The 24,721-nt window shown below is 31.7% G+C and overlaps 1 protein-coding gene across 1 annotated transcript; it reads right to left on the reverse strand.

Annotated features, from left to right (window-relative positions):
* Positions 1–12,063: 12,063 nt before the first annotated feature.
* LOC129291034 (protein DEFECTIVE IN EXINE FORMATION 1) lies at positions 12,064–22,012 on the reverse strand. Its single transcript, XM_054928135.1, has 13 exons — positions 21,562–22,012; positions 21,280–21,390; positions 20,970–21,052; positions 20,081–20,198; positions 19,833–19,993; positions 19,061–19,671; positions 18,903–18,973; positions 17,673–17,929; positions 15,158–15,339; positions 13,194–13,477; positions 12,995–13,112; positions 12,665–12,847; positions 12,064–12,565 (listed from the first exon to the last, which is right to left on the reverse strand). The coding sequence occupies exons 1-13, from the start codon at positions 21,699–21,701 to the stop codon at positions 12,251–12,253; spliced, it is 2,634 nt and encodes an 877-aa protein (XP_054784110.1). The 5' UTR covers positions 21,702–22,012; the 3' UTR covers positions 12,064–12,250.
* Between the last annotated feature and the right edge of the window lie 2,709 nt (positions 22,013–24,721).

Below are 24,721 nucleotides of genomic sequence, written 5' to 3' on the forward strand. Positions count from 1 at the left end.
TCGATTATAATTTTAACCATTAATCATTAAATCAATATTTTAATCGATTCAATAATCAGTCAGATTTTTAATACTTTGACTAACAAGGATTTGTTTAGTTAATAAAAATTTGATACATAATTCACAAAATTGCATGTTTAAATATCACCATATATGTGAGAATGACCTTATTGAGGGGTATAGGTAATATGTAAATATCTTCAAAAACTCAAAAAAAAAAAATTAGATGCATTTGTTGATCCTGTAACTTCCAGGGACCAAATTGACATAAACTTTTTTTTTGTAAGAAAAAATAATTATTGCATTAAATACCATAATATGAATAGAATCATATCTGTTCTCAATTCCAATGTCCGATGTGTGTTAATGTAAGGCTGCTAGTAGCTTGATGAATTGTTATATGTATTATTTTAATCCAAACAATTAAATAAGGAAGGGGACATAAAAATCTCACTCAAGCAGTCCGGTTGGTTGGTAGCTTCAAGGCTCCATGCTGAACAGTGAAGACTTTAGAATTGTCTGTTTCTTTGGTTTTTAGGGGGTGTTCTCTGGACAAGGAATTAATGCTTGGAATTTACCTTATTTTTAATTATTTTTTATTTTAAAATTATTAAATAGGATTTTAGAAACATTCAAATAAGAAAGGGGGGGTAATAATGTCTCCTTAAACAATTCAGATTCTCTGAAATGTTTTATGTCCTGCCCTTGAAATTAACAATATGCTTTGAAACTAGGATGCTTTGAGCTAAATGCAATTAAAATGAAGGATGATATAAATTGTATTTAAAAGTGAGGTAACGGGATTTGTATATTTTAACATTAATTTCTTTGATTTGTTTCGATCAAAGAGAATGGTGGGAAGGTGAGATTTCAATGAATTCAATTTTAAAAAATTTGATGTGATTAGAAGGTTTTTAATTAATTTTTTTATTTTTTATTTTTCGTCTCCAAGATAAAATTTTATAACATGCTTGTCCATTTTTTTACAAAAGTTGAACTCATTAAAATTTATTCTTTTTAAATTTAATTCTCTTCAAACAAAAAATGAAGGTTAATATCGCTGCATAGGACATAAAATCTAGTTAATAATATGTTTTGAAATTAAGATGCTTTGAACTAAATGCAATTAAAACAAAGAACGATATAAACCGTATTTAAATTAAATTTATGAGAATAATACTTTTACAAAAAATCTTGCTTATAAGTCACTTTTCTCATATCAAATTATAAGATATTTTTTAATAAAATCTCATACTAATAAATCTCATTAAATATATTTGACAATTTTATTTTTTTCAAAATAAAAATACTTTTCATTCAATATATCAAAAAGAGAGAAAGAGATGGAAATTAAATAGATAAAGAGAATGATGATATTGGAATAAACATACTTCTCTAGTCCTATTTATAAAGCACTTCCAACATGTTTCATCAAAATTAAAAAAAACTTTAAACTCATTAACTCTATCTAAAAATTTAATAATTTCTAAACTTTATTCCTATTAAATATACATACTTTAATAAAATATTTTCTCTCTCCAACATTCAATGGAAGTCAAATGAAAAAATTTACAATGAAAATTTAATGAGATGACTTATAAATAAGACCAAAAATAATATTCTTTCTTTGCACTATAAATAGAACCGGAGGGAGTATTTACTAAAATTTTAATATTTTCAAAGTATCTTGTATTTTAAAGTATTAAATATCTCTCAAAAGTGTATTATAATTTGAAATGGAGATAATGCTTTGAACTTGCAAGACATGACAGGGATTATTATAGGGAAAAAGACTTGTTTAATATAAAATCACTAATATTTGAATCTCCAACAACTTGTTTGAAAAACGATAACTCTTAATACTCAAACCACTTTAATTGATTGCTTTTATTCGTTTGTGTCATTAAAAAGAGGCAAGAAACAATTAAAAGGAGTGACAAAATGCGCGCTTGATTCGGGGGTTTGGAGGACGTAAGTGTGTGTTCTCCACAAAGGGTTCACATGAGGGCATAAAAAGAATTGACATTTTAATGAACAAATTAAAGTCTCCCCAAAAGGAAAAAAAAATGAAGAAAAGAAAAAGTTATATCTCTTAACTCTTAAGCAATCAAGTGAATGTAAAGGCCACAAGTTCATCTTACTCATCCTACCCCTACTCCAAAAGGGCAACCTCTTTTTGTCCACAAAACTCCTTGCCACATCTCAAGCTCTTGTTCTATCAATTTATGGCACTCCCTTGTTGCATACCTACTAAACTCTTTCTCATTAATTAATATTCTCAACTCTTTATTTTATTCAATATTATCCTATGCCATTGGTTCAATAATAGTGTGAATTTAAATTCACTAGATAGTGTTTTGATCGGTGAATTTAAATATGAAATTGTAAGAGGCTGGTTTATCGAATAACCATGATATATGAGAGATTTCAAATTGCAAATTAAGTGATTATAATAAAATAAGGATTTAATCCAAATCTATAAAACAAACGATGAATTTAATAAAAATTGTATTTAAAAATAAATTATTTAAAATACAAACGCATCATAAATGTTATTTTACCTAAAATGGGAGAGGAAGATTTCGATTGAGGGTGTATTTGGATTGGCATTGGGTAAAACATAGTTGATGTAAAATTGATTTTTTGGGCTCATAATTGATTTGATTAAAATATAGGTATTTGGATAAATTTTTAGAAACAATATTTTTAAGCTTTCATAATTGATTTTTTTTTAACTATCGGAATAGGCACTTAAGGAAATGAAAATTCATAGTTTTAATTTCCAAAGTGAAATGACAATACTACTCCTAAATTGTATTATATAAATTTTGTCTTATATACATAAAAAGGTAAGCATGAAATACAGATACTTTGTGTTAAATATCAAAATTATTTCCCGGGTCCTAAATACCAAGAACTTTAAAAACTCTTCATTTCATAGAATCTGGATTTGAGGAGGTCCAAAATGATGGAACTTACACACTAGAAATGATGCGCCTTTACATGCCTATCTCATTCATCATTTAAGTGAAAAGATTTGCTCCGTGAGTAAAAATGGTACATGTCTATATCATTTTAACTAATACTCCCTATTTTTTAAATTATAAGGCATTTTTAATCTAATTACACCCTAATAATATCATCTTTTTATGTTTATCCTTATTTAATATGGTATCTCACTTAAAATTAAATAGTTGATTGATTGATTTATTTATTTATTAAATATTTTTTTGAAAAAAACTCATTAATTATATATTAAAAAATTAAAAACATTTTATATTTTTTTTAGCATCTAACCTAAACAAATGCATTGTATAGTTGAATGGAGGAGTATTCTTTTTCTTTCCATTTAAACCAAGAAACAAAATAACAAAGGCGATGTGGAACTTATGGCCATTCACAAAGGGCTACAACTTTGTTGACTCCTTGAGTTGAAGAAAATTATATACACTGATCCTATTAAAACTATCCAAAAAATCTTAACCATTTTTGATATTATAACCAATTGAATTATAACATGGTTCAAGATATCGAGAATCTTTTGATGCTGGATTGAGAAGTTACTCATAAATATGCGTACATGTAGTTAATCAGTTTTCTTAAATTATAAGATATAATTATTTTTTCTTACATAAAATAATGAATGAAGTTGTATATTTATTTTTAGATCTTGTTGCTGATGCTTTTTCAATTTATTTTAAAAAAATAATGGAACAGGGGCAGGGCCCCACCGGGATGTTCATGGGATCCCTACCAAATACATACGTGCATCCCACCGCATGTGATTGCAAAATCGGTGTTGCATGTTGCCTCCACGTGTACCATTTATTTGCTAATCGGCAGGTTCAAGGTTGTCACGGGGTTGCACCACACGTCCGTATTTTTACTTCTTCTTTTTTTTTTTTTTTGGTTGGCCAGAACACACGTCCGTATTTCTACTTTATACAGTTTATACTTTTTTGTTTGCCAAATACAGTTTATACTTATTATTATACATATACATATTTCTCATTTACCTTAACATTAACAATTAGTGCCTAAAATTTGGCCACAAAAAAAAATTAGCGCCTAATAAAATAAAATTATATATTTTCTTAAAGCGTATTCAAGTTATATTTGAGAGGTTCGAATAAATGGTGTCAGGTGTCTGACTTACGGTATTACTTTTTCATAAATAAACTAATAATAATGAGATGTATTGCATCATGCCCATCGCATGCTGATGACCTCCTTCCTTTTCTTTCTTTCTTTCTTTTTTTTTTTGTAAAAAAAAAAATCTGAGATCTCTTTTAGGTTAGTTTCTATTTATATTTAGCAAAATCACATAAAATTTACAGTTAGTAATATCATTTATAAATAAACAATAGCATGGCATATTTTTCAAATATACTTCTTACAATACGCACAAAAGAATTCTAACATGATGCAGTGAAAATTAATGGAAAGATAATATAGGGCTAAAGAGGAAATATGGATTCAAATTGGATGGATGACAGAAATTAACTCACTTAATGAATGTTTCAATCACATGAATTTCATAAATATTTGAAAAGCATCAAGATATATTTATTTTTAAAAATCCAAAATAATCCTTAAAATCGATCAAAACACTCTTTATAGTGAACTGTCCCTTAAAAATATTTGAGATTTTGTATTTTCTAAATATATATTATATAATAATTTTTTACAATTATTTGATTAAATTGAACAAATGGTTATTATCATATAACGTGAAATAAAATGTGAATGAATTTGTGTTATTGACTAGATCTAAATTCATGGATAAATGCATGCATTTAAGAAATTGAATAAAAAATATTGATAAGTTCCACAAGGATCAGGCCTTCATGTCACGGGGTCATATTGCCATTGACTCCACAAAATGCCATGCCCTTTGCTTTCATTCAATGGATTCACACACAGCCACACAAATCACAATGTTCAGTGCACTATAGAAGTCAACCAAGATAATACAAGTCTATTCAACTAACTTAGTACACTTTGAAGTTTTTTCCAAAAAAAAAAATTATATCTTTGACTAAATTTCAATGCATTTAATTTATCTTTAACTCTCATTATCAGTTTGGTCTTTAATTAAATTCGACCAAGCTCCCTGATTATCCCTCTTGCCATCTATATGCCTTATCTAAATGTTAACTCTATAAAGCAACGCCAAATATGGCCTATGGCCCTCACATAATACTTAATAACTTCTCTGAACTCTGTCAAATATGCTTCCTTCTTTATATTTTCAGGCCTTCTCTTCATTTAAGAATTTCGTGAAAAAAAAAAAGAATTTTCCATATGCGTGCTCTTTTAGAAACATTATTATCAATTTGGATTACTTTTCCCCCTTCCATTAATATTGTAATTCCCACCTACATATAAACACACAAAAAATAGGACACAAGCCATATTATAATTGCATACGTAATTAGACACATCATCTTTCATATAATAGCAATTTTTTTTAGAGAAAACATAATTATTAGTCTCTATAATTTCATTAAATTTTTCTTTTAGTCCCTATTTTTTATTTTTTTTGTCTTTATAGTTTCAGTAAAATTAGGTGATATTTGTTATTTAAATTTCTATAATTTTAATGTTTTCAGTCCCTAGCCACAAAAACTAAAAACAATGAAAAAGTTTTTAAAAATTAAAAACAAAACTCGATAAAATCATGGGAATCAATAATTATATTTTTCCTTTTCTTTATATCAAAATTTGTAATATTTGAACTAATATTAACAAGAGATCAATTGTAACAATAAAAGCAATTAATCTACCTCATGCCGAAAAGTGATGAGAACTAATCTTCACATGAGATAAGATAAATAACACTCCAATATACTTCTCCGTCTTAATACAATGTGATCTATGACTATTTATAAAGGTTGTAGGGTGATCAATAAATTAGATAATTAATAACAAACTAATTAGTAATAACCTAAACTAGCTACTTCAACCTTTCAACAAAGGCGCGCGGGGAATTGATCAACCACCATGTATTGTAGAGTAACTCCAAAAATACACACCATAATTGAACAAGAGCAGAACGTAGGAATAAATCAATAATGGTTGTGAAGCAATATTTACAGTGCACGCACATGTATATGGTGCAATTGTGGTAACCTACGTATAGTGATGCGTGAGAGTATATTGGTGCATGGAATGTGGCGTAAAGTGCTCACCTGTCCTCTCTCTGTACCTTTTTCTTTTCCCCACAAGCTCCACTTTATATGCATAAATATATGATGAATAACAAGGAGCTTAGTGTTGTGTGTGTCACTGTGTCTGTCTCTCTCTATTCCCTGTATTTATCTGTCAGTTTGGTTTGGGGTACTGTGATTTGTCTATGTAGGGCAACGTCTGGTTGGTTGATCGGAGACTGATATGATATGAGAGCATGCAGGGCTGAGGTGACAGAACCAAAAAAAAAAAAGAAATAATATATATTTGGAGACACACAGGACACGGCATATATTATAAGTGTTTGTATTTTGGGACCAAAATTCTGAGCTCATAAGGTTGATTTGATGTGGTCCCCATCAATGGTTCCCACGCACCACCTCGAATTCCACTGTGTATGTATGTACATAGGAGCCATTGTTTTCAACCTCTCACTTTTTCGTTGTTGTGTTGTGGCTGCACGTCTACGTGTAATTAATGTTGTTCTTGTGTTTCTTTTGCCTCCCGCTTCGAATTTTTTCATTTAGTCATATCTTCACTATGCATACGAATATTCAAACTTCAAAAAACGTGATGTGTGGGAGATGTGAGTGTAAGGATTGACGGACAATTTCAAGTACGTGATTTAGTACTTTGACCCATCCACTACATGATGTTAGAGCAACACTCACTCATTTTTATTACTGTTACAGTGTTACTGTCTGCTGCATCATTTTTTTTTTTATTTTTTCTAATTTAGTGGTGCTGTGCCACCAACAGTGAAATTAATGTTGAATAATCAATAATGCAACCGAATGTTGCCTCTTTTTACGAATTATTCATTCATTTAAGAACAGGTATAATTTTTTAAAAAAATAAAAATTGTAATCTCAATAAATTTTAAGAAATGTTGAAAAGTTTATTTATTATTTACAAATAAAAATATTGAGTTTAATACAATATTTAAAAATTTCGTCTGATCACATATATTTAAAAATATATCAATCAATATACAATATTAATAAATTAAAAAAGGAATATATCATACACAATTTATAAAAAAACATATTATTTACAGATCTTAATAGTACAGTTTCTTTCCAGCGATGAATCACCTTTCTAATTTTTGTGATTTATTTTTGAAATGTATTTAGAAATATAATATTCTCTCCGTTCAAAAATATAAAATAATTTTTAAAGAGTTTAATATTAAAAAATATAAGACATTTTTAATTTTTGAAGTGTAATCATTATCTTTTTTTTAAAAGTATCCCTATTGATAATGACTTTATATTTATTATAGGGTGTTTAGTAAGGACAAATATAAAATGATATGATTAATTTAAAAATAAATAATTATTTTATTAGAGGTGAGATATGATTAAAAATATTTTATATTTTTAAATAGAAAAAGTAATATATATAATAGGAGGAGGAACAATAGGCAGGATTAAAGTAAAATATAGGATTACTGTAATGTGAATAAATAATAACGCAAATTAATGGAGCGAGAAGGCCGCCAACCCTAAACAAGATAACTAGAAGACTAATATTAATATTAAACACATTTTTCTTTGTAGGTGATGACATGGAAAGTGATGTGATCACTGATTAGTACTATTCCACAGCATGCTAACAAAGATTACAGAGAGAGAGAGACAGAGACAGACAAAGATAACACTTTGAGATTTGGAGGGCCATTCTCAATTTTCTTTTAACCCAAGATTCTGTGGTCAGACAGAGACTCAATGCTTCTGTCCCTATTTATTTATTTATTTAGTCTCCCTAAAAATCTTTTTTTTGGGTTTTAATGCAGTGAGAGTGAGCTTTCGTTCTCTTCTTTATGATTTTGTCATCTTCCAAATGAAAACCACTTCTGCAATTCTCAATTATTAGTATATTCCTTCGGAAACACACAGACACAGTACATAACCTTAACCAAAGCAAAAACAATTAATGATACGATTACCGCACGGTCATATAAGATCGGTACTTAGGTCATAACACAAATCTGCTCAACAAATAAAAACTTGTTGATAATGATCATGATCATTGTACATGATACACACAAAGTAATCCTATTTTTATTTCTTAATTTAGTCAAACTTTGTTAATTATATTTCAGACAAAACTGGATTTTGTTCCAACAAATCTACGTATTAATTACACATATGGCTTAAGGATAATGTTAAGATTGACTGAGGTACTTGGTGATGTGCTTTTGCTTTTGAAAATGACTGAAAGCTAAATATATTAGTCAGGTTCAGACATATTCCTCCCAAGGGTCATTTCTGATAATGACATGTTATTAGGGCTGTAAACGGAGCAAAACTTAATAATCAAACTTTTTGGATGTTTATCACTCTTGTAGTATTTGAAAACTGTTTTTGAAAAAATAGTTATGATCTGCATATAATAAATTATAAAAAAAAATGTTCTGACTAATATAATGATATACATACATACATATATATATATAACTAAGAACTTTTTAATTAAATTTCTTTCTTTTACAATTGACAAGCTATTTGGCCGCCCAATGCAATGCAGATATAGATACTGAGCCCCGCGCCCATCTGTAAATTTAAAAAAAGGGAAAAAATGTGGGTTTCATATATTTTCTATGGAATCTAATGAATGAATTATCATAAAGTTTTAAGAAATTTAGTGTCCAAGTGAGTTAAAATTGCAACTTCACTAAACTTTAGTAATTGAGAAACATGGACATAATTTGCCCCGAGATTCGCACTAAATATTGCCCATGCTATTAGATCCAATTATATTGTCTAGCTATATGCATGGATCATGATTGTCCGTGATAACAAAACCATTTGCACCTCAAATATTAAAAGTGATTCTTCTTGTTACATATTCGTATAATTGGAACAATTATGTTCTTTCTTCATACTTTGAGGGTATTTTCTAGATAGACTTGCACACAATGTGTGTGAGTGTATATCTAGAGAGAGAGAGAGAGAGAGAGAACTGCACTAGTCCATGCTTCAATGCGCAAGTGAAAAGAAAAGGAAGGGAAAGAAAAGAGAAGTGATAATTATTACAAAGGAAAAAAATGATTGAAAAGGACAATCAAATTGAGACTCCTTTACCCCACAAGCATACATCACATAACATAAAATCAGAGGCTTTTGAATTTCATGAATAAAAAACCAATGTGAATGAATGCGTAGGAGAATGATATGATATGATAGGCCACTTTAAAGTTTAAACTTTAAACCAAGCCTCCATATTGGACCCCAAGATATATATATGTCTGTCTGCAAAATTCCCTTTCACATTTTGCCCATTTGCTCCTCTTATGATGGAATTATCTCATTATTTAACCAACCTGAGTTTGACAATATGAAAACCCACCTTGCTTTTCTTAATTATATATAAGGCAACAAAAGTGTCAATGTGCATGTGTACAATTCCAGAACATTATCTCTGTCTCTCTCTCACCACTTGGAATCTTACTCAATGGTGTCATTTTCTTAAGGGGCTGCCTAAAATAGCCATGATTGATTACATATATTTCTTGGAGAATTAGTTTACACATGATCAAGCAGGCCTATCTATCATGGGATAGAAGACTTGAGTTTTCCTTAAGATTGCCTGAACAGAAAAATATTTGATTCTGAACAAAATGTCTGAGAACATCTTGGTGTATATAATATTACTTTGAGATTTCTCGAGAGAAGGAGATTTAATGACAATGAAATGGATTCTCTTCTCTTTTCCTCTGAATTGGTATTTGGTTTGAGTCATTCGGATAAAATCTGGTATAATTTAAAATATTTTTAATTGATGCTAAAATTTTCTCAAAAGAAGATAAGTAAATCTGTACTATTTATATTTAACCTTGAACGAGTAACAAAATAAAATAAATAAAGAGAAGAAAAGTAAAGAATCTCATTTGGCATGATATTCATGCCCACCAGTTGATACCTACGATAACCCCTTGAGAAGATAATAAATTTAGAGGCACAGATCAGTGAAGGAATCCCAATGGAGAATGTGAAGTTTGGCATGTTACTAAAGCAAGACAAAGGAAGCAAATAAGCATTTCAAGAGAGAGATATCTAGGCATATCCCTTCCTTGGGATTTTCAAATATATTCCTCTATAGATTAGCGTGTGTATGTGTCTAATATTATTACTACTATTATTATATGTTTCTGAGACCAACCTTGCTCACTGGCCACTGCTGCTCACCTTGAAAATGCAAAAGAGGAAGAAAAATTAAATAAAAAGATGAGATAGATATAAAGGGAGAGGTGATATAGATTTGCACCTCCGTAAGAGTTGTGTGTTCAAAGTAGTCTTGCATGAAAATCATCAGTAAAATTGGTTTCCAAGGTTGAAAGGATAGCAAAAAAAGAAAAAGATGGATTTCACTTTTGTTGGTTCCCTTTTTCTTTTCAATGATAAAGTGGTGAGACTGAGATGCAATTATGCTCGAAAGAATATGTACATTAAAGAGTGCGCTCCCACATGAAGGAATATAAAAACTAAAACTAGCATGGGTGCTTCTTAAAATTACCAGTAATTTTTCTTATAATTACAACATGATCTTTTGAACATTACAAGAGTGTGTTCATTAAAATAATAATAACAAAATTAAAACATTATTTTAGAATTGAGAATATCATTAAGAAATACCAATTTTTGTAGTTACTAATTGGTTTTTAAAGTTTTTAAGTATCAACAATATAATTTATTGATTATATTATTCACTGTAATTTTCTCTAGACAATCAATAACTTATTTGGTTCTTTTGGCTTTTGCTTTGCTTTTGGTCTCAAGGCTGCTTCATTGCATTTGGATGACCCAAGTGCAGATTATTGTTCCAATTCCCAAGTTCTTAGTCGTAATGTTTGTTTTTAGAAAGGTATATAGTGTTTTTAGGTAATTAGTTAAGAAAGAAAATTGTGATGAACATGTAAATTTGACCATATGCTAATATCTTGACTGGAAAGTCAAAATGGGAAAGCAAGTCAAGCTTTGCGGAGTCATGGACCCTAGAATGAAACTTAGAGGGCCAAGATATTGAGTGGAGAAAATTGGTAACAATGTTGATTCACAAGTTCATTCTATGAAAATTAGCAGTTAGTTGTTTTAGTGACAATGTTACCTCCCTCATTTGGAAGATGTTCTAAATTCAAACTAACCATTGACATATTTATGTGTGCGTGGGGATGTTCATGTCTCCCTTTCATATGAGGAAGGGTTGGGTTAGGCATAACATAATTTTTTGTGAAGTTTAATCTATGGAAAGGTAATCATAATAGTACCATTTCAAAATAAGCATAAAGCAATATGTTCAGAGAAACACCAAGAAACAAAGAAGTTCGGACAGCCATGTTTAATTTCAAGAGTTTATAACAAGTCTATCGATATCTTTCCATTATGTTATGCGTTTTATGTCCAGCTCTCCTATCTTGCTGTTTGCCGTAAGACTTGTTACTCTATCGATCTTGTTTATTTTTTCATCCTGCTAAATTGAACAAAAGCCCATTAACTTTAATTATTTGAAAATAGCTCCGTTGATATGTAGAATTAATAGGAAACCCTCCTAAACTGTGGAGACCGTGCACATACCTCTCCTACCAACAATTGTTCCCTTATTTCACTGTAATACATTATTGATAACACACACACATATATATATATATTCACTACCAAAGTGCTATACATTATTGATCACACACACACAGGGTGTTTATCGTAAAGTTTTAAAAGTTTGGAAAGACTTTGCTCATAACCCCAAAACTCTAGGAAGGTCATGTGCAATTTAGCTTTTACATCTCAATTTCATGCCAATAACAACCGAACTTAGGTAACTCATTTAGACACGGTCAAGAGTTGAGCAATTTGGGACACAAGTAACTATGAGCAATTAAACAACAAATCGTAAAGATCTATTATCAAGAGCCAAAATTCAACTACCAACCAAAAAACTGAACTAATAATTTATCCCTTTTAACTTGGGGATGAAAGGCCACTGCAACATCAATGTCACAATTAATGATTTAGCTAAGTATATACGGGGATCATTCACATTAGCCGATACGCAACAGTCATCACTAGTCAGTGTTTCTCGAAAAAGATGGAAGCGGCATTCCATCCTGCGGGCGGAGGATGACAAGTATACCAAACATCCCAAGCATTGGAAGAACAAGCAACCACTTCATCAGCTTGTAGTAGTACATATGGAATGTTAGGGAGAACTCATCAGAGAAATGGAGCCCATTCTTGTCAACCATCTCGACCAAAACTGTTCCCGTTGTCCTAACCGCCACGGTTGGCAGCCTAATCCGATATTTCCCTGGGTGATTATAGATCTGGCTCTGCTTTATGGTTCTCTCTCCTTGGTAATTACCAGGGACTAGCAAGGATGTCTGATGAATTTACACAACCATGCAAGGAAAATGACAGATGAATAGTTTAGGTACTCGAAGGAGGAAAACAATACAAAATCAATTCCTTCATGAACTTACAGTGACATTGTATGGTCCTTGATGCCCAGATGGATATCTGTACTTATCTACAATCTCAATTTCTACCCAAAATTTCTTGCCTTCTTCATCACGGAAAGCTCTAGAAGGATGAGTCACATAGATACCTTGACGATTGTGCCTATTTGCTACATTATTTCTTCCTTGATTAGGCAGTCTCCATGCCTGAGAGGGCACAAGGTAACTTAAGTTAAAATATAAATTTTAAAAAAGGTTTTCGTAATTAAATTTTCAATATATCATGCCTTTTCTCATTCCGGAAAAAAAAAAAAAACACACACACACACACACACACACACACACACATCATGCCTTTAAGGGATGATGAGGGGAAGGAGTTGAGAAGCAAAAGACATTTCCATTCATAGTTGTGACGATAAGATCAAGATCATCCCCTCCATCAACATTGTCCGCCAAAACCATACTATATCTGCAACAAGTGACTCAAATTTAGCTTTTGAAAGGTTATAAACAAGGAAAGCCCATGACACAGGATTCAGTAATATCTTACGAAGTTTCACCAATGTCGACAACATCAGCACATCCAGTAGGTCCATCAATGAGATACAGATAACCATCAAATGATGAGGTAACAATAGTCAATCCCTTCTTTTTCTCCCCACGTTTACTTAAATCAACTAAAAGAACTTGATTCATAACTCTTCCATGAGTTCGGTATGGATAGTGTCCAACCGATGACCCATCTCTGCCATCAAGAACATGAATCTTCCCAGATAGTGTTGGCACCACAAGTTCAGTGTGGCCATCTCCATCAGCATCACCAATTGTTGGACCCTGCAGAACATAAGTAACATTATCAATCATGTGCCACAAACTTTGAGAATTGGCTAAATGGTTCCCTATTTATAGAAGAATGAAAGCAATCCAATTTGTGCAGAATTACGAAGAAATGCTTGTAGCTACATTTTTAGGACGCCAAAGGGTCTTACGTCTGGTCATGATTTCTTTTACAGTGAAAGTGCTCAGATTTTATAGACAATTTGAAGGCCTAGCAGGAAGGATCTAATCACATCCGAAATTGATTAACCCATAAAGGAATTTTCAGTTATTACAAGTGACAACCATTCAAAGAAAACATGAAGCAAAGTTTGTTTTAAAATTAGCACTTTAATTATAACCGCTACTGTTAATCCTGTGCCCTCCCAATCTTTGAAGGAACCCACATCCTCCTCTTTCTTCCCTCTAATAAAATTTCTTATTTGGTCCGAGGAGAAAAAATCTTTCTATGTAAAAGTTACTATACAGTTTATTATTCTGAGTTAGACTCCCCATTTTAATCTTGGAAGTTCAAATATTGGATTATGTTAAAAATCCCTTAATCTTGCATCCTGAATTCACAGCCTACATGCTCCAGTTGCATGTATAAGCAAAAACTGCAGATTTTCTCAGCAATCAAACATTCGCCACGAGTGCCTATAATGAATTTGACTATCCCTAGCCAAGTTTTCAAGCCCCATGAACTTCCACCATTCAGGTCCAAACATGAGTAAAGATAAACTAATCAAATTGTTTAAATATATGTGCATGATTACAAATTAAATGAGCTGAGCATAGGATCTTTATATATATCAGTTTTTGCACTAGGCTACCTATCAGCTAGAGTGGAAGATTACAGTGATGTTTATATTACAACCAAATTCATAGAACCTTGGCGACCATCCCATAGTTACACGATCATCTATAACACAATCCCTACTAGCATATAATATAAATCAAACAAACTACATCAGGCATTTACTGGCTAAGGAGTAGCTTTGTGAAGACCAAGCAGGGCAGCCATCCCATTCATTCTATTAAAAGACCAAAATAAGTAATCCAATACAAAAGAGAGCACAATCCTAATTGCCAAAAAAATTTATGGAAACGGGCAAGGGTTTTGTGAAGATATATAGTTTACTCAAAATAAGAATTGCAAACCCAGAAAGATGCCCTGTAAATTAGGTTAAGAACAAAAGGTAGCATAGAGTGTAAGTCCTAGCCAACTATTTCTCATCACCCTTGATTTAACCATGCCATCACGCTTAATATTCTACCTCTTCTCAAGCTAAAAATCATCCAAATTTCAGCTTGTTACAAGTGAAACTGGATTGAAATGAATAAAATCATGTACAAACCAGGAACCTAAACTCCAATCAGAGAACAGAATAAATGTTGTCCAAGAATTAAAAAAAAAAAACTCAATTATTGTCAATTCAACTACAATATTGGTTCCAAAGTCTTCTACAACCTTTCTTTCCTTACTTTCTTAAAATTCGAAGTTTCCACACGCCAGATATGATGCTAGCAAAATTTTGGTTAGAGCTTAGAATGTCTAGGCTATAAGACTTTCAATTTAGTAAAGCTTGGTAGAAAAATTGACAAATCGGTAGTACAATGTCAGTCAAGTAATTTGCTGATGTTCCAATGATCCATGTGTGAATCTAATGACTTCAGTAAACTGAGATCGGGACTTACCTGTGGAATAAGACTCTTCAGATGCTTTTCCCATATTAAAGCTCCTTTGGGAGTCCACGCAGCAACATTTCCATGCGTGTCAGCAGTAACTAGCTCAATCTTGCCATCATCATTAATGTCAGCAGCAACAACTGAGCCTTGAATCTCAGCCATTTCAAGAGGGAACTTTTCTCTAACCTTCCCTATTTTGGGGAAAAAAACTTTTAGCATCCAATTAAGCTATATATATATATATATATATATCAATGCAGATAAGTATTTAAAAATGCTGCTTCATCAAGAAGCAGCAGCAGCGGGTAACAACATGATGCCTCTTATCACACTAGGTAGAGTCAGTTACATGAATTGCACAATGCCACTGTGCTATATCAACAATCAAGCCTTTGAATATATTGTTAACCAAATAAGCATCTTGAAAAAAAAAAAAAATTTAAACCCATAGCTCAAAACATGCTCCACTGAGATGTTTCCCTAAAATTGACAAGTGGATTCACTCAGCTAACCCAGATAATTTATAAAATTTAGAAAGGAGAAAACTTTTTTTATGGTTGTAAAAGAGGTAGGCAAGATTGAAGGCTTCAACACATTGCATACCATACTGAGCAGAGCCATCCCAAAGTAAGAGTAATTGTCAGAAAATAACAGCAGAAACAATTAAGGCTGCATAAGAGTGTAGTTCCACAAGCTCAAGCACTTTACTATAACAAGCCTAGATATTGCTTTTACCGTAAATTGTTGAGTCAATTTATGTCATTTCTCTTGGAAGCTCGTAGGACCATTGATAAATTTAAGGCTGTTTGGGAGTTTCGAGAAGAGAGAACTGGAATGATCAGTAATGGAGAGGGGTGAGATGGGATGTAGTGGGAAGAGTAAGAGTAACCCCACAATTGTTAGAGGTTCAGTGAAGAAAGGGATAATGCTCCCCTTTATATAGTTTGGATGTTCGTAAAATAGTGTTCATGAGAGGCTAGGTTAAAATCAGCCTTTTGATTATAAGTAGATTGGACTTGTATTAGTTGTACAATCCTTATTCTTCCCAGCGCACTGCCATTATGCATCTGTCTCCGTCCCACATTTCACTGTTGTCTGACAAACACACTGGCATTCTCAGATGGGATCACTGCCTTCTAACATCCTTTTTTGACCAAAGTTTAGCATGACCTTTGATATTTTGTCGTTTTTACAGTTATAACCTAGTTTTTCCAATGTATATCAATCTTGAGTGGTTTTATTATTTTTCTCTATTTTGTGATAATTATAATTATAATATTCTATACATTGTTGAATGGACTCTGATACCATGAGAAGAAAATAATTCAAATGCTTGATTTCTATTCACTGCACAGGACTATTCATATGCACAGGAGGAGTCTCAGTCAATAACGGCTTGTTAATGTCCAAAATTCTATGATCATGCTATCCCTAGAATCAGGTAATATGTGATTACAATATCTGCAATAAATAGTTAAATATTCTCTATTCTAACAGGATGGAACGAGTATTAGAATTGTGTTTTTAATATACGCCTTAATGTGCAATCAAATGGTGGAGACTAACTATGGGGTAAAGATTAGACAAAGTAGTCAAGAGAGCAACTAGAAGAATCTTGAGAGCCTTTTCATTGGAAGCAGATCAAAGAACTAAGAAATATTTGTTTTGCGTAATATCTAAACTCTCTCTCTACAATCTGATTTCTTATTTTTCTGTTTTAACTGTCTTTCAGATATTTTCTTCTTAGATTTGGATTCTAAACATTCTTGTTATCTGACCGAGACATCTATTCATTTCTGATTCAGGAACAATAGAATTTGAAGCCTTGTGCTCAGCGATTAACTCAACGAATGCTGATTTCCTCAAAATACACACTTTGCCTACCACAGACATGTCCTAGCTGCTGAACCTTTTGATTTTTGGGAAATATATGCTGTTCAAATTTCTCTGTATTTATTTTTCTCCACTGACAAGAGTTAAAAATTATTGAAAGCAGATGCTCAAGAAATATATGCTGTCACCAAAATAGAAGAAAGAAATGTATGCTTCTAATGTTACCCTCATTATAATATTTACTTTGTTTAATAAATGAAAAGGATAAAATAGTAATTAAAATAAATAATGGGGAAGCAAATTATCCAACAACATAAAAGATTGGGGTTTGGAAATTGGGATGAAACCTGGGAAGGGAAGGTTTAAAAACACATCCTAATCCGCCCCACTCTATTACCTTCATCAACAGACATAATGGCTTATATTCTCTTTGGATTCCTATCAATCCATTACCATCCCAATCATGAATTTTAACTTAAAAAAAAAAAAATTCAGAGGCAACACCGTCCCAGATCAATGGAAATGTTTGCATGCATGGGAGCATAAACAATTCATGCTCAGTGGCTGTAGAAGTTTTTCTACAAACAATCACCAACATCAAGTATCAATAGTGAACCTAAATCCAAGAGAAAGCGGTCCTAGTTAACAAACGCATTGCAAGAGAAATATTATGCAAGACTTCAGATATTACCGTGATGATCCAACACATAGAACAAGCCATAGGAAGTTCCAACAAGGATGTCCAGATTTCCATCACCATCCAAATCAACAACAGTTGGAGAAGCATATATGTAGGCTCTAAAGTTTGCAGTATCGGTACTCAGATCAAGTTCTGCAGTCCACTTAACTTGCTTTGTGTCCAGATTAAAAACAACAATAGCACCAGCAACATATTTTCCAATATCAATATCACCCAGTTCTTTCATATGATCCTGGTTGTCATAATACCTGTCAGCTTAAAAAGTGGCAATTACTGACAGACCAGTAAATTGATAAACCACACTTCTTACAAGATAACACCGCCATAACAAAACCAACTCTCTCATTCCTAAATCAATGTCAGAAATCATATTGCATCATTTGCTGTGGAAAAAGGTGGGATTTCTTGATTTCATAAATTAGTAGCAAACTTCAGTTCACATGTCCAACAAATAAAGCAAAAAGATAAGCAAATGATTTTAGCATAAATATAATTGTATGCCGCCTTGATAATATGAAAAAACTTCAATCCCAAAAAGTTTGCTATAGACAAGATAAAGATTATGTGAAATTGTTATGGACATTATTTCTGCAGCAAATGTAATAATAAATGTATCAAATGCACATAAAGTTCCTATTTTCTCAATTAGCAGAAGTTCCAATATGTACTTGGTCGTGATTATGCAATGATTTTTTCAAATAAAAAAGGCTAAAAATACAATGCAATCCATCCTTTTCATCCAAAAATTGAGTGTCATCTGCGTTTACTCACATCCATCATTCAAAATTACATCCCCAATATGTCCATGCACTATACAGATTGTCAAACCCATTTATGATGAATTTCTTGCTCTCTTAGAAAGACTGTAAGCTTCTAATGAACTTTCTTTTATTAGTTGGTAACCCACAATAGTACTAGCATAGTGACATTCACCATTCTATACAACAATATAGGTGACAGATTCCATTACCAGGATGCACATGCAGAAATCAAGGAAAAGCAATTTCTTTTAGAGGCTATCTATTCTTCCCTCTTGTAATCCTCTTTTCCATTAAAGTTTCCTTTTCTATCAATAACAATCATATTAATAATAAATGAAAAACTACACATGATTGTTAAAAGATTCTTATTTTTAATCACACACACATATAAACACGTTTGTTATCATGAAAGAAAGCAGACAAAAGAAAACAGAAAATACAACTCTAGAGACAGACTCACTCGTGGTCAAAGAAATAAGAAACAGCAACAACCATTTCTGATACACCATCATTGTCAATATCTGCTATGACCTGGCAAAGCAAAAAAAGACAATGTTTATATTCTTGCACAGAACTTTAAAAATTTAAACATGTATAAAATGAAGGGTTGGATCTCACAGGGGTACATAATATGTGTGAGTCAATATTCACATAATCCTCTAATCTCTCATGCTTTTCTTCAGTAAACTCTTCATCACCCCACATTGATTCATCAACATAATCATCATAATCATAACTATACTCATCAGCCAGCTCATCACTATTGCGGAATAACTCGAAGGATGAATCAGCATCTGCTTCCAAACCCTCAGCATTTTCCGCAGTTGCAGCCTGAAGACCCTCATTATTACCCTCACTGGATTCAGAACCGCCTTCCTTTTCTCCTTTTGAGTTTTTATCTTCCAGAAGATGTCTGGCAGTACTGGTGTTATTATCTACATTAACAGTTTTCTCAGAACCAGCATCCAAAGATGAATTATCAGCATTGCTAGGCATCTTAATATTTTGTTCTGTTCGACTTTCATTTTTTTCCTTGCCAGGCACTGGGTTGGACATATTCCCTGCACCAAGGAGACTTTCTGTTGATGTGACATTTGAAGAATTGTGTTCACGTCTACTTTCAATTGTTTTCTTGTCAAACTCTGGATTGGGTACACTACCCACACCAAGGTGACTTTCTGTTGATGTGGCAGCTGAGGTGTTGAGTTTATGCCTACTTTCATTTGAATCTACAAAATAAAACATTACTCACGGATAAAATTAAGTTCTGCAACAAGTGCACATTTGACAATAATACAACTACCAAACCCATGGCCCAATTATGTAGATGACAGAATAATGCCAAGCTCTAACCCACACACACTAGTGATCCAAAAGTAGCAATACTTACGAGACATAGATTTCATTATAGTTGCTTCTTGGAGAAGCTGTTCATCTTGGACATCAGGATGAGAACGATCTACAGGGTCTGAATCTAATCCTGCATACCAATCTTTGTGCACTTTCCTACGAGGTACTACTAGCTTCTCTGACATCATATAGCCAGAGACCCTAAAAGTAATATTATTATAACCATAAAACTAGTAACTCAAGCAATGGATAATTTGTTAATAGGAACAAATTTTGCAAAATAGTCACCTGAAAAACAACACTTCACCATTGAAGGTGGCCAAAGCTATCTCTCTCACCCCATCCTTGTCTATGTCATATAGAAGTGGACTAGAATGCACTGTTGACTGGTGGAAAGCAGGCCAACCTAACAAAGCATTCTGAAAGCAGTTAGTTATTCAAAAAACCATAAATATTAGTGAACACAAAAAACTAATTGGCATGCATTGTCTTCAGTATTGTATTCTACTACAGATACACCACACACTGACCTTTTCAAACTGTAACATTTCTTATCACTCATTCCTTCAGAAGTCCACGAGATTGATAGACCATATTGACAGACAATATCATATTAGCTGTATACTTTTTAACATGTATTTGCTATAATTATCATGTGACAAGGACTAAAATAGATTCAATTAGCATAGTTGATAAAAATCATAATGATATCAGCATCATACTTTACAATAAAGGGAACAGAAATATTCTCAATCAATTTTGCTATCCTCAATTTGTAAACCATTTACCAAGACACTTCTGAAAAGCCTCATAATTTCCAAACATAGCTTTAGCATCATTTACTTCTCTTTGGTGATAACGCATTTGTTAGTATGATGTTTTACTCCCAAGATCTTAAGTCTTAACTACCTTTTTTCTTCTTCTTATGCTTGGTGAAATTAAACTCTGTAGACTTAATTATAGTTTTAGTCTAAAGTTCTTTTAATCTTAAGACTGTTCCCACACATATCATATATAACTATTATTTTATTTACATCTACTCCAAAATAAATAGGGGAAAACATTAATCAATGCCTTATCCTTGATATATCTACCAAGTTTAACAAGATTAAATGCATAGAAGAAGATACAATGCATGTCATTATCATGATAGGAATTTATCCCATGATTTTTATACCTGGCATTTTGTCCCCGTCAGAACCTTCAAGAACTTCAAGATAGTGAACAAAAGAGGGAACCACGATTTCAAGCTTACCATCACTGTTAACCAAGAATAACATATTTTATTCAAGTGCGAGACTAAGTTGCTAATGTAGGTCCAACACACAGTCCAGACTTACATGAAATGAAATTATAACCATATCGGAATTCAATCAACACAGAAGATTAATACAATTATAATTACATTACAAATATAATAAAAAATGAAAGCCATGGTACCTTACACAAATAACAAACGTGATAAGTTGGGATTATAACAATTTTACCTGTTAATATCAGCAACCAAGGGGGTAGCATATATGCTGGAGCTAACTTCAGTTTGCCATCTTAGCTCCAGATTCTTTGGGCATTGTGTATTTAACAAAGCATCCTCATCCCTAACAATGGATATGAAATATCAATTAGTAAGGCAAGGAGACCATCGTAAAGAAAACCAAGTATATGTTTCAAGGAATTGAATAAAAAAAGAATATGGAATGGAGAAAAGTTATACTGCAAATAATATGTAATTAATAAACAAGGATAGTCAGAAGTAAGGCATGGCTTACATGTCCGGATATCCCAGGGAGTCATCAGTAGCTTCTCGCTCCCGAAATGCATTCTTCTTGGACTCCTCGCCGAGAACCAAACTCAAGCAAGTACCAAGAATCAAACAAAGCAAAAGAACCTTGGTCCCCGACGATTTCATATGATCTACCTAGGTTCGTTTTAGTTTAAAAATTTCCCAATACCCGTCACAATTGGAATCAAAATGAAATTGCTCGGGCGATGAAATCAAAATTCCCTGCCCAAAAGGAAAATATAGTCCATAAACCCTAGAATTGCATCTCTGGATCTTTCTCGGGTATGGAAAGTGAAATATACTGATTCCAGAGCTGAAAATTGAAAGAAGAGTTAGAGAAAATGGCGTGCACAGGCTTCAATTGTTTGTGACTTTTAGAGTTCACTGCAGCTCTCTGACTTTGGAGCTCATTTCTACAATGGCCGCAAGAACTGTGTAGCTAGGGGCACTGAAAACCATATTAAACTATTCCTAGTTGATATTTTTACATTTTTGAAAACGTTAACTTGATACCAAAAACGAAGGTTAATAATAATATATTCGTGATAAAAATTATAACATCGCTGATTTATTTTAATTAATTTTTTTGCCATCAACCTTCCCTGATGAATATAAATGAATGTTTTTATATAATTATTTGATTGACTTGATTGATTATTTGATATTTAATAAAATTGGATCAAAATTGAGTAGTTTCAATTCCAATTGAAGATTAATGAAAAAAAAAAACCCATAAATTGATACGATAATAGTTATTTTTATTTTCTCTTTTATAATGCAAAGTTTCATGCTTATTGAATATAATTTTACATATCAGTCCATCGTATCTATCGAGTTGTTTACTTTAGACTTTAGAGAATGAATAAGGAATTAAATAAAAACGTCATAAAAATAATTTTAAAGATATAAAATAAAGTCTCTATTTTACTTCAAGAAAAATAAAAAATGAAAAAAAAATATTTTATAGAAAGAGAAGAAAATATCTTTCCTTCCTCTCAATCAGGTAAATGTTAAGGTGCTCCTTTAAATTATTTCAGAATCAGAAGCTACATGTAAATTATTGATGAATATGTAAATTAAAGCGCTCCGTATTCAACTTTTTAATAAATAAAATAAAATGTTATATTCCTTTTGTTTAAAAATATAGGATATTTTTTAAAGAGTTTGATATTAAAAAATGTAAGGCATTTTTAATCATTTATGATGTAATCATTATTTTTTTTCAAAAGTGCCCCTATTAATAAAGAGAAAATTAGCTCAATGGTATTAAAAAATATAACTCTCATAAATTATGGATGAAGTTTTTAAATGTTTTTGAACATGGCCCATTCATAAAATTAATTAGATGTGTTTTCCTTTTGTATCCTTAGAATAAATTTATGATTAAAACATAATATATTTGATTTAACTAATTTTTAGCTGACTAAATCTTTTATTTTTATTTTAAAAAATCATATTGTGCATGCCCCCTTTCTGATTTATCATCTTTGAATATTTTCTTCATTAGATTTTTGGATTTGATTTTCTTAGATCATTATATTCATCTCTCGTACAGTGCTTTTCTTCATTAAAATTTTTGATTTAATTTTTCTAGATCATCATCTTCATCGTAGAGTTTTTCCTCTCTTTCCCTCTCTATTTTTCTCCAGATATTACGAAGAGGACATTAGATATTAAAAAGAAAACTCCATTACTGATCTACAATATTATATTATTGATATATGGCTGTATATAAATGATAAACAAATTGATAAATTTCACTGATGTAACTTATATATTAGTGATATATAATAGTATATCATTAATATACTATCGTAGATCAATATAACCAGACAATCAAACATAAACTTATTTATAATTGATATACAATCATATATCAATAATGTAGTATTGCAAATCAGTAACACGAAAAACGCATAATCATTTTCTTAAAATAAATCAAACAAAATCTCAAGAAACCCTTACTTGAACTCTAGCTTTTGTAACAGTCTGATCGGATTTCCTCACCCTGAATTTGCAGCTTTAGTATGGCTTTATGTATAAGCTGCAATTTCAGACTTCCTTACCTGCTTCCAGTCTACCTCGCCTTTCCTCACGTTCTTATGGTCTCCTAGCTGAATCTCTAACTCCGTTTATCTATTGATGTGAGTTGTTTCATTGTCTATTGTCAGTTTCTTCACCGCCGTGATCGAGAGTATAGTTTTGTCTCCATGTATTCGAGTGGGTGAAAGTGAAACCAGTGTGAAAAAGAAAAATCCAGGTATTGTGATATTTAAGAGTAGTTTTGTCTTTTGTATCAAAAGTAAAATAGAAAACGGTCATTATCATAATTTAAAAAAAGATGGGTTATTAGTTTTGTTTAGCTATATAATATTGGCTAAATTTGCTATAGCCTCATTGATAAATGTCTTCATATTTATTGTAAAGTGTTTAATAAGGATAAATATGAAAAGATATGGTTAGTTTGAAAGTAGGTAACTATTTTATTAAAAGATGATATTATATATAAACAACTCTCTTTTCGGCGCCTGAAAACATGATAATATTGATGCTCTATATTGTAAAAGATAAAATAATGCATATAAAAAAGAATAAGATGATTGATGACTTGCGCTGAGGTTGTTGAGAGAGGATTGGATCAAGATAGTTGCGTCCCATGTCCCATTCCAAAAAATAAATGAGAGTGAATTTTAGTTGTGTCCCATCCTGTTCAAAATCGAGGTTAGATTGGGACGGAAATGGGATATCTTGATAAACTAAAATTCAACTATAATTTAAATTATAAAATCAAAACATCTGGGAAGATCAAGCTAAAGGTAACTTCAAAAATTCAATATATATGCAAGAGGCATAACAAATTATTTAGACAAAAATTCATGTGACCACACCCATAAATGGACTATTTCCCTTCCCACACTATGCTATGGTGATCATTTATCAATGAATCATTCTCATATCTATAAGAACCAATGTTACTTCCTTCTTCCTCTTATGCCCCTCAATTCAAAAATAGCACCACAAGCCTCATTAATGATAATGGAATGGCCGAATGTGATTGTAAGTTTGTGCAACTTGTGAGCTTGAGATGGTTAAGTTAAAAGCAAAAAATGAAAAAAAAAAAAAAAAGAACACACACACACACACAT

The sequence above is a fragment of the Prosopis cineraria genome, unplaced genomic scaffold, assembly GCF_029017545.1.
Source record: "Prosopis cineraria cultivar Desert tree isolate PC_DT_omini unplaced genomic scaffold, ASM2901754v1 PC13, whole genome shotgun sequence".
Lineage (NCBI taxonomy): Eukaryota > Viridiplantae > Streptophyta > Magnoliopsida > Fabales > Fabaceae > Prosopis > Prosopis cineraria.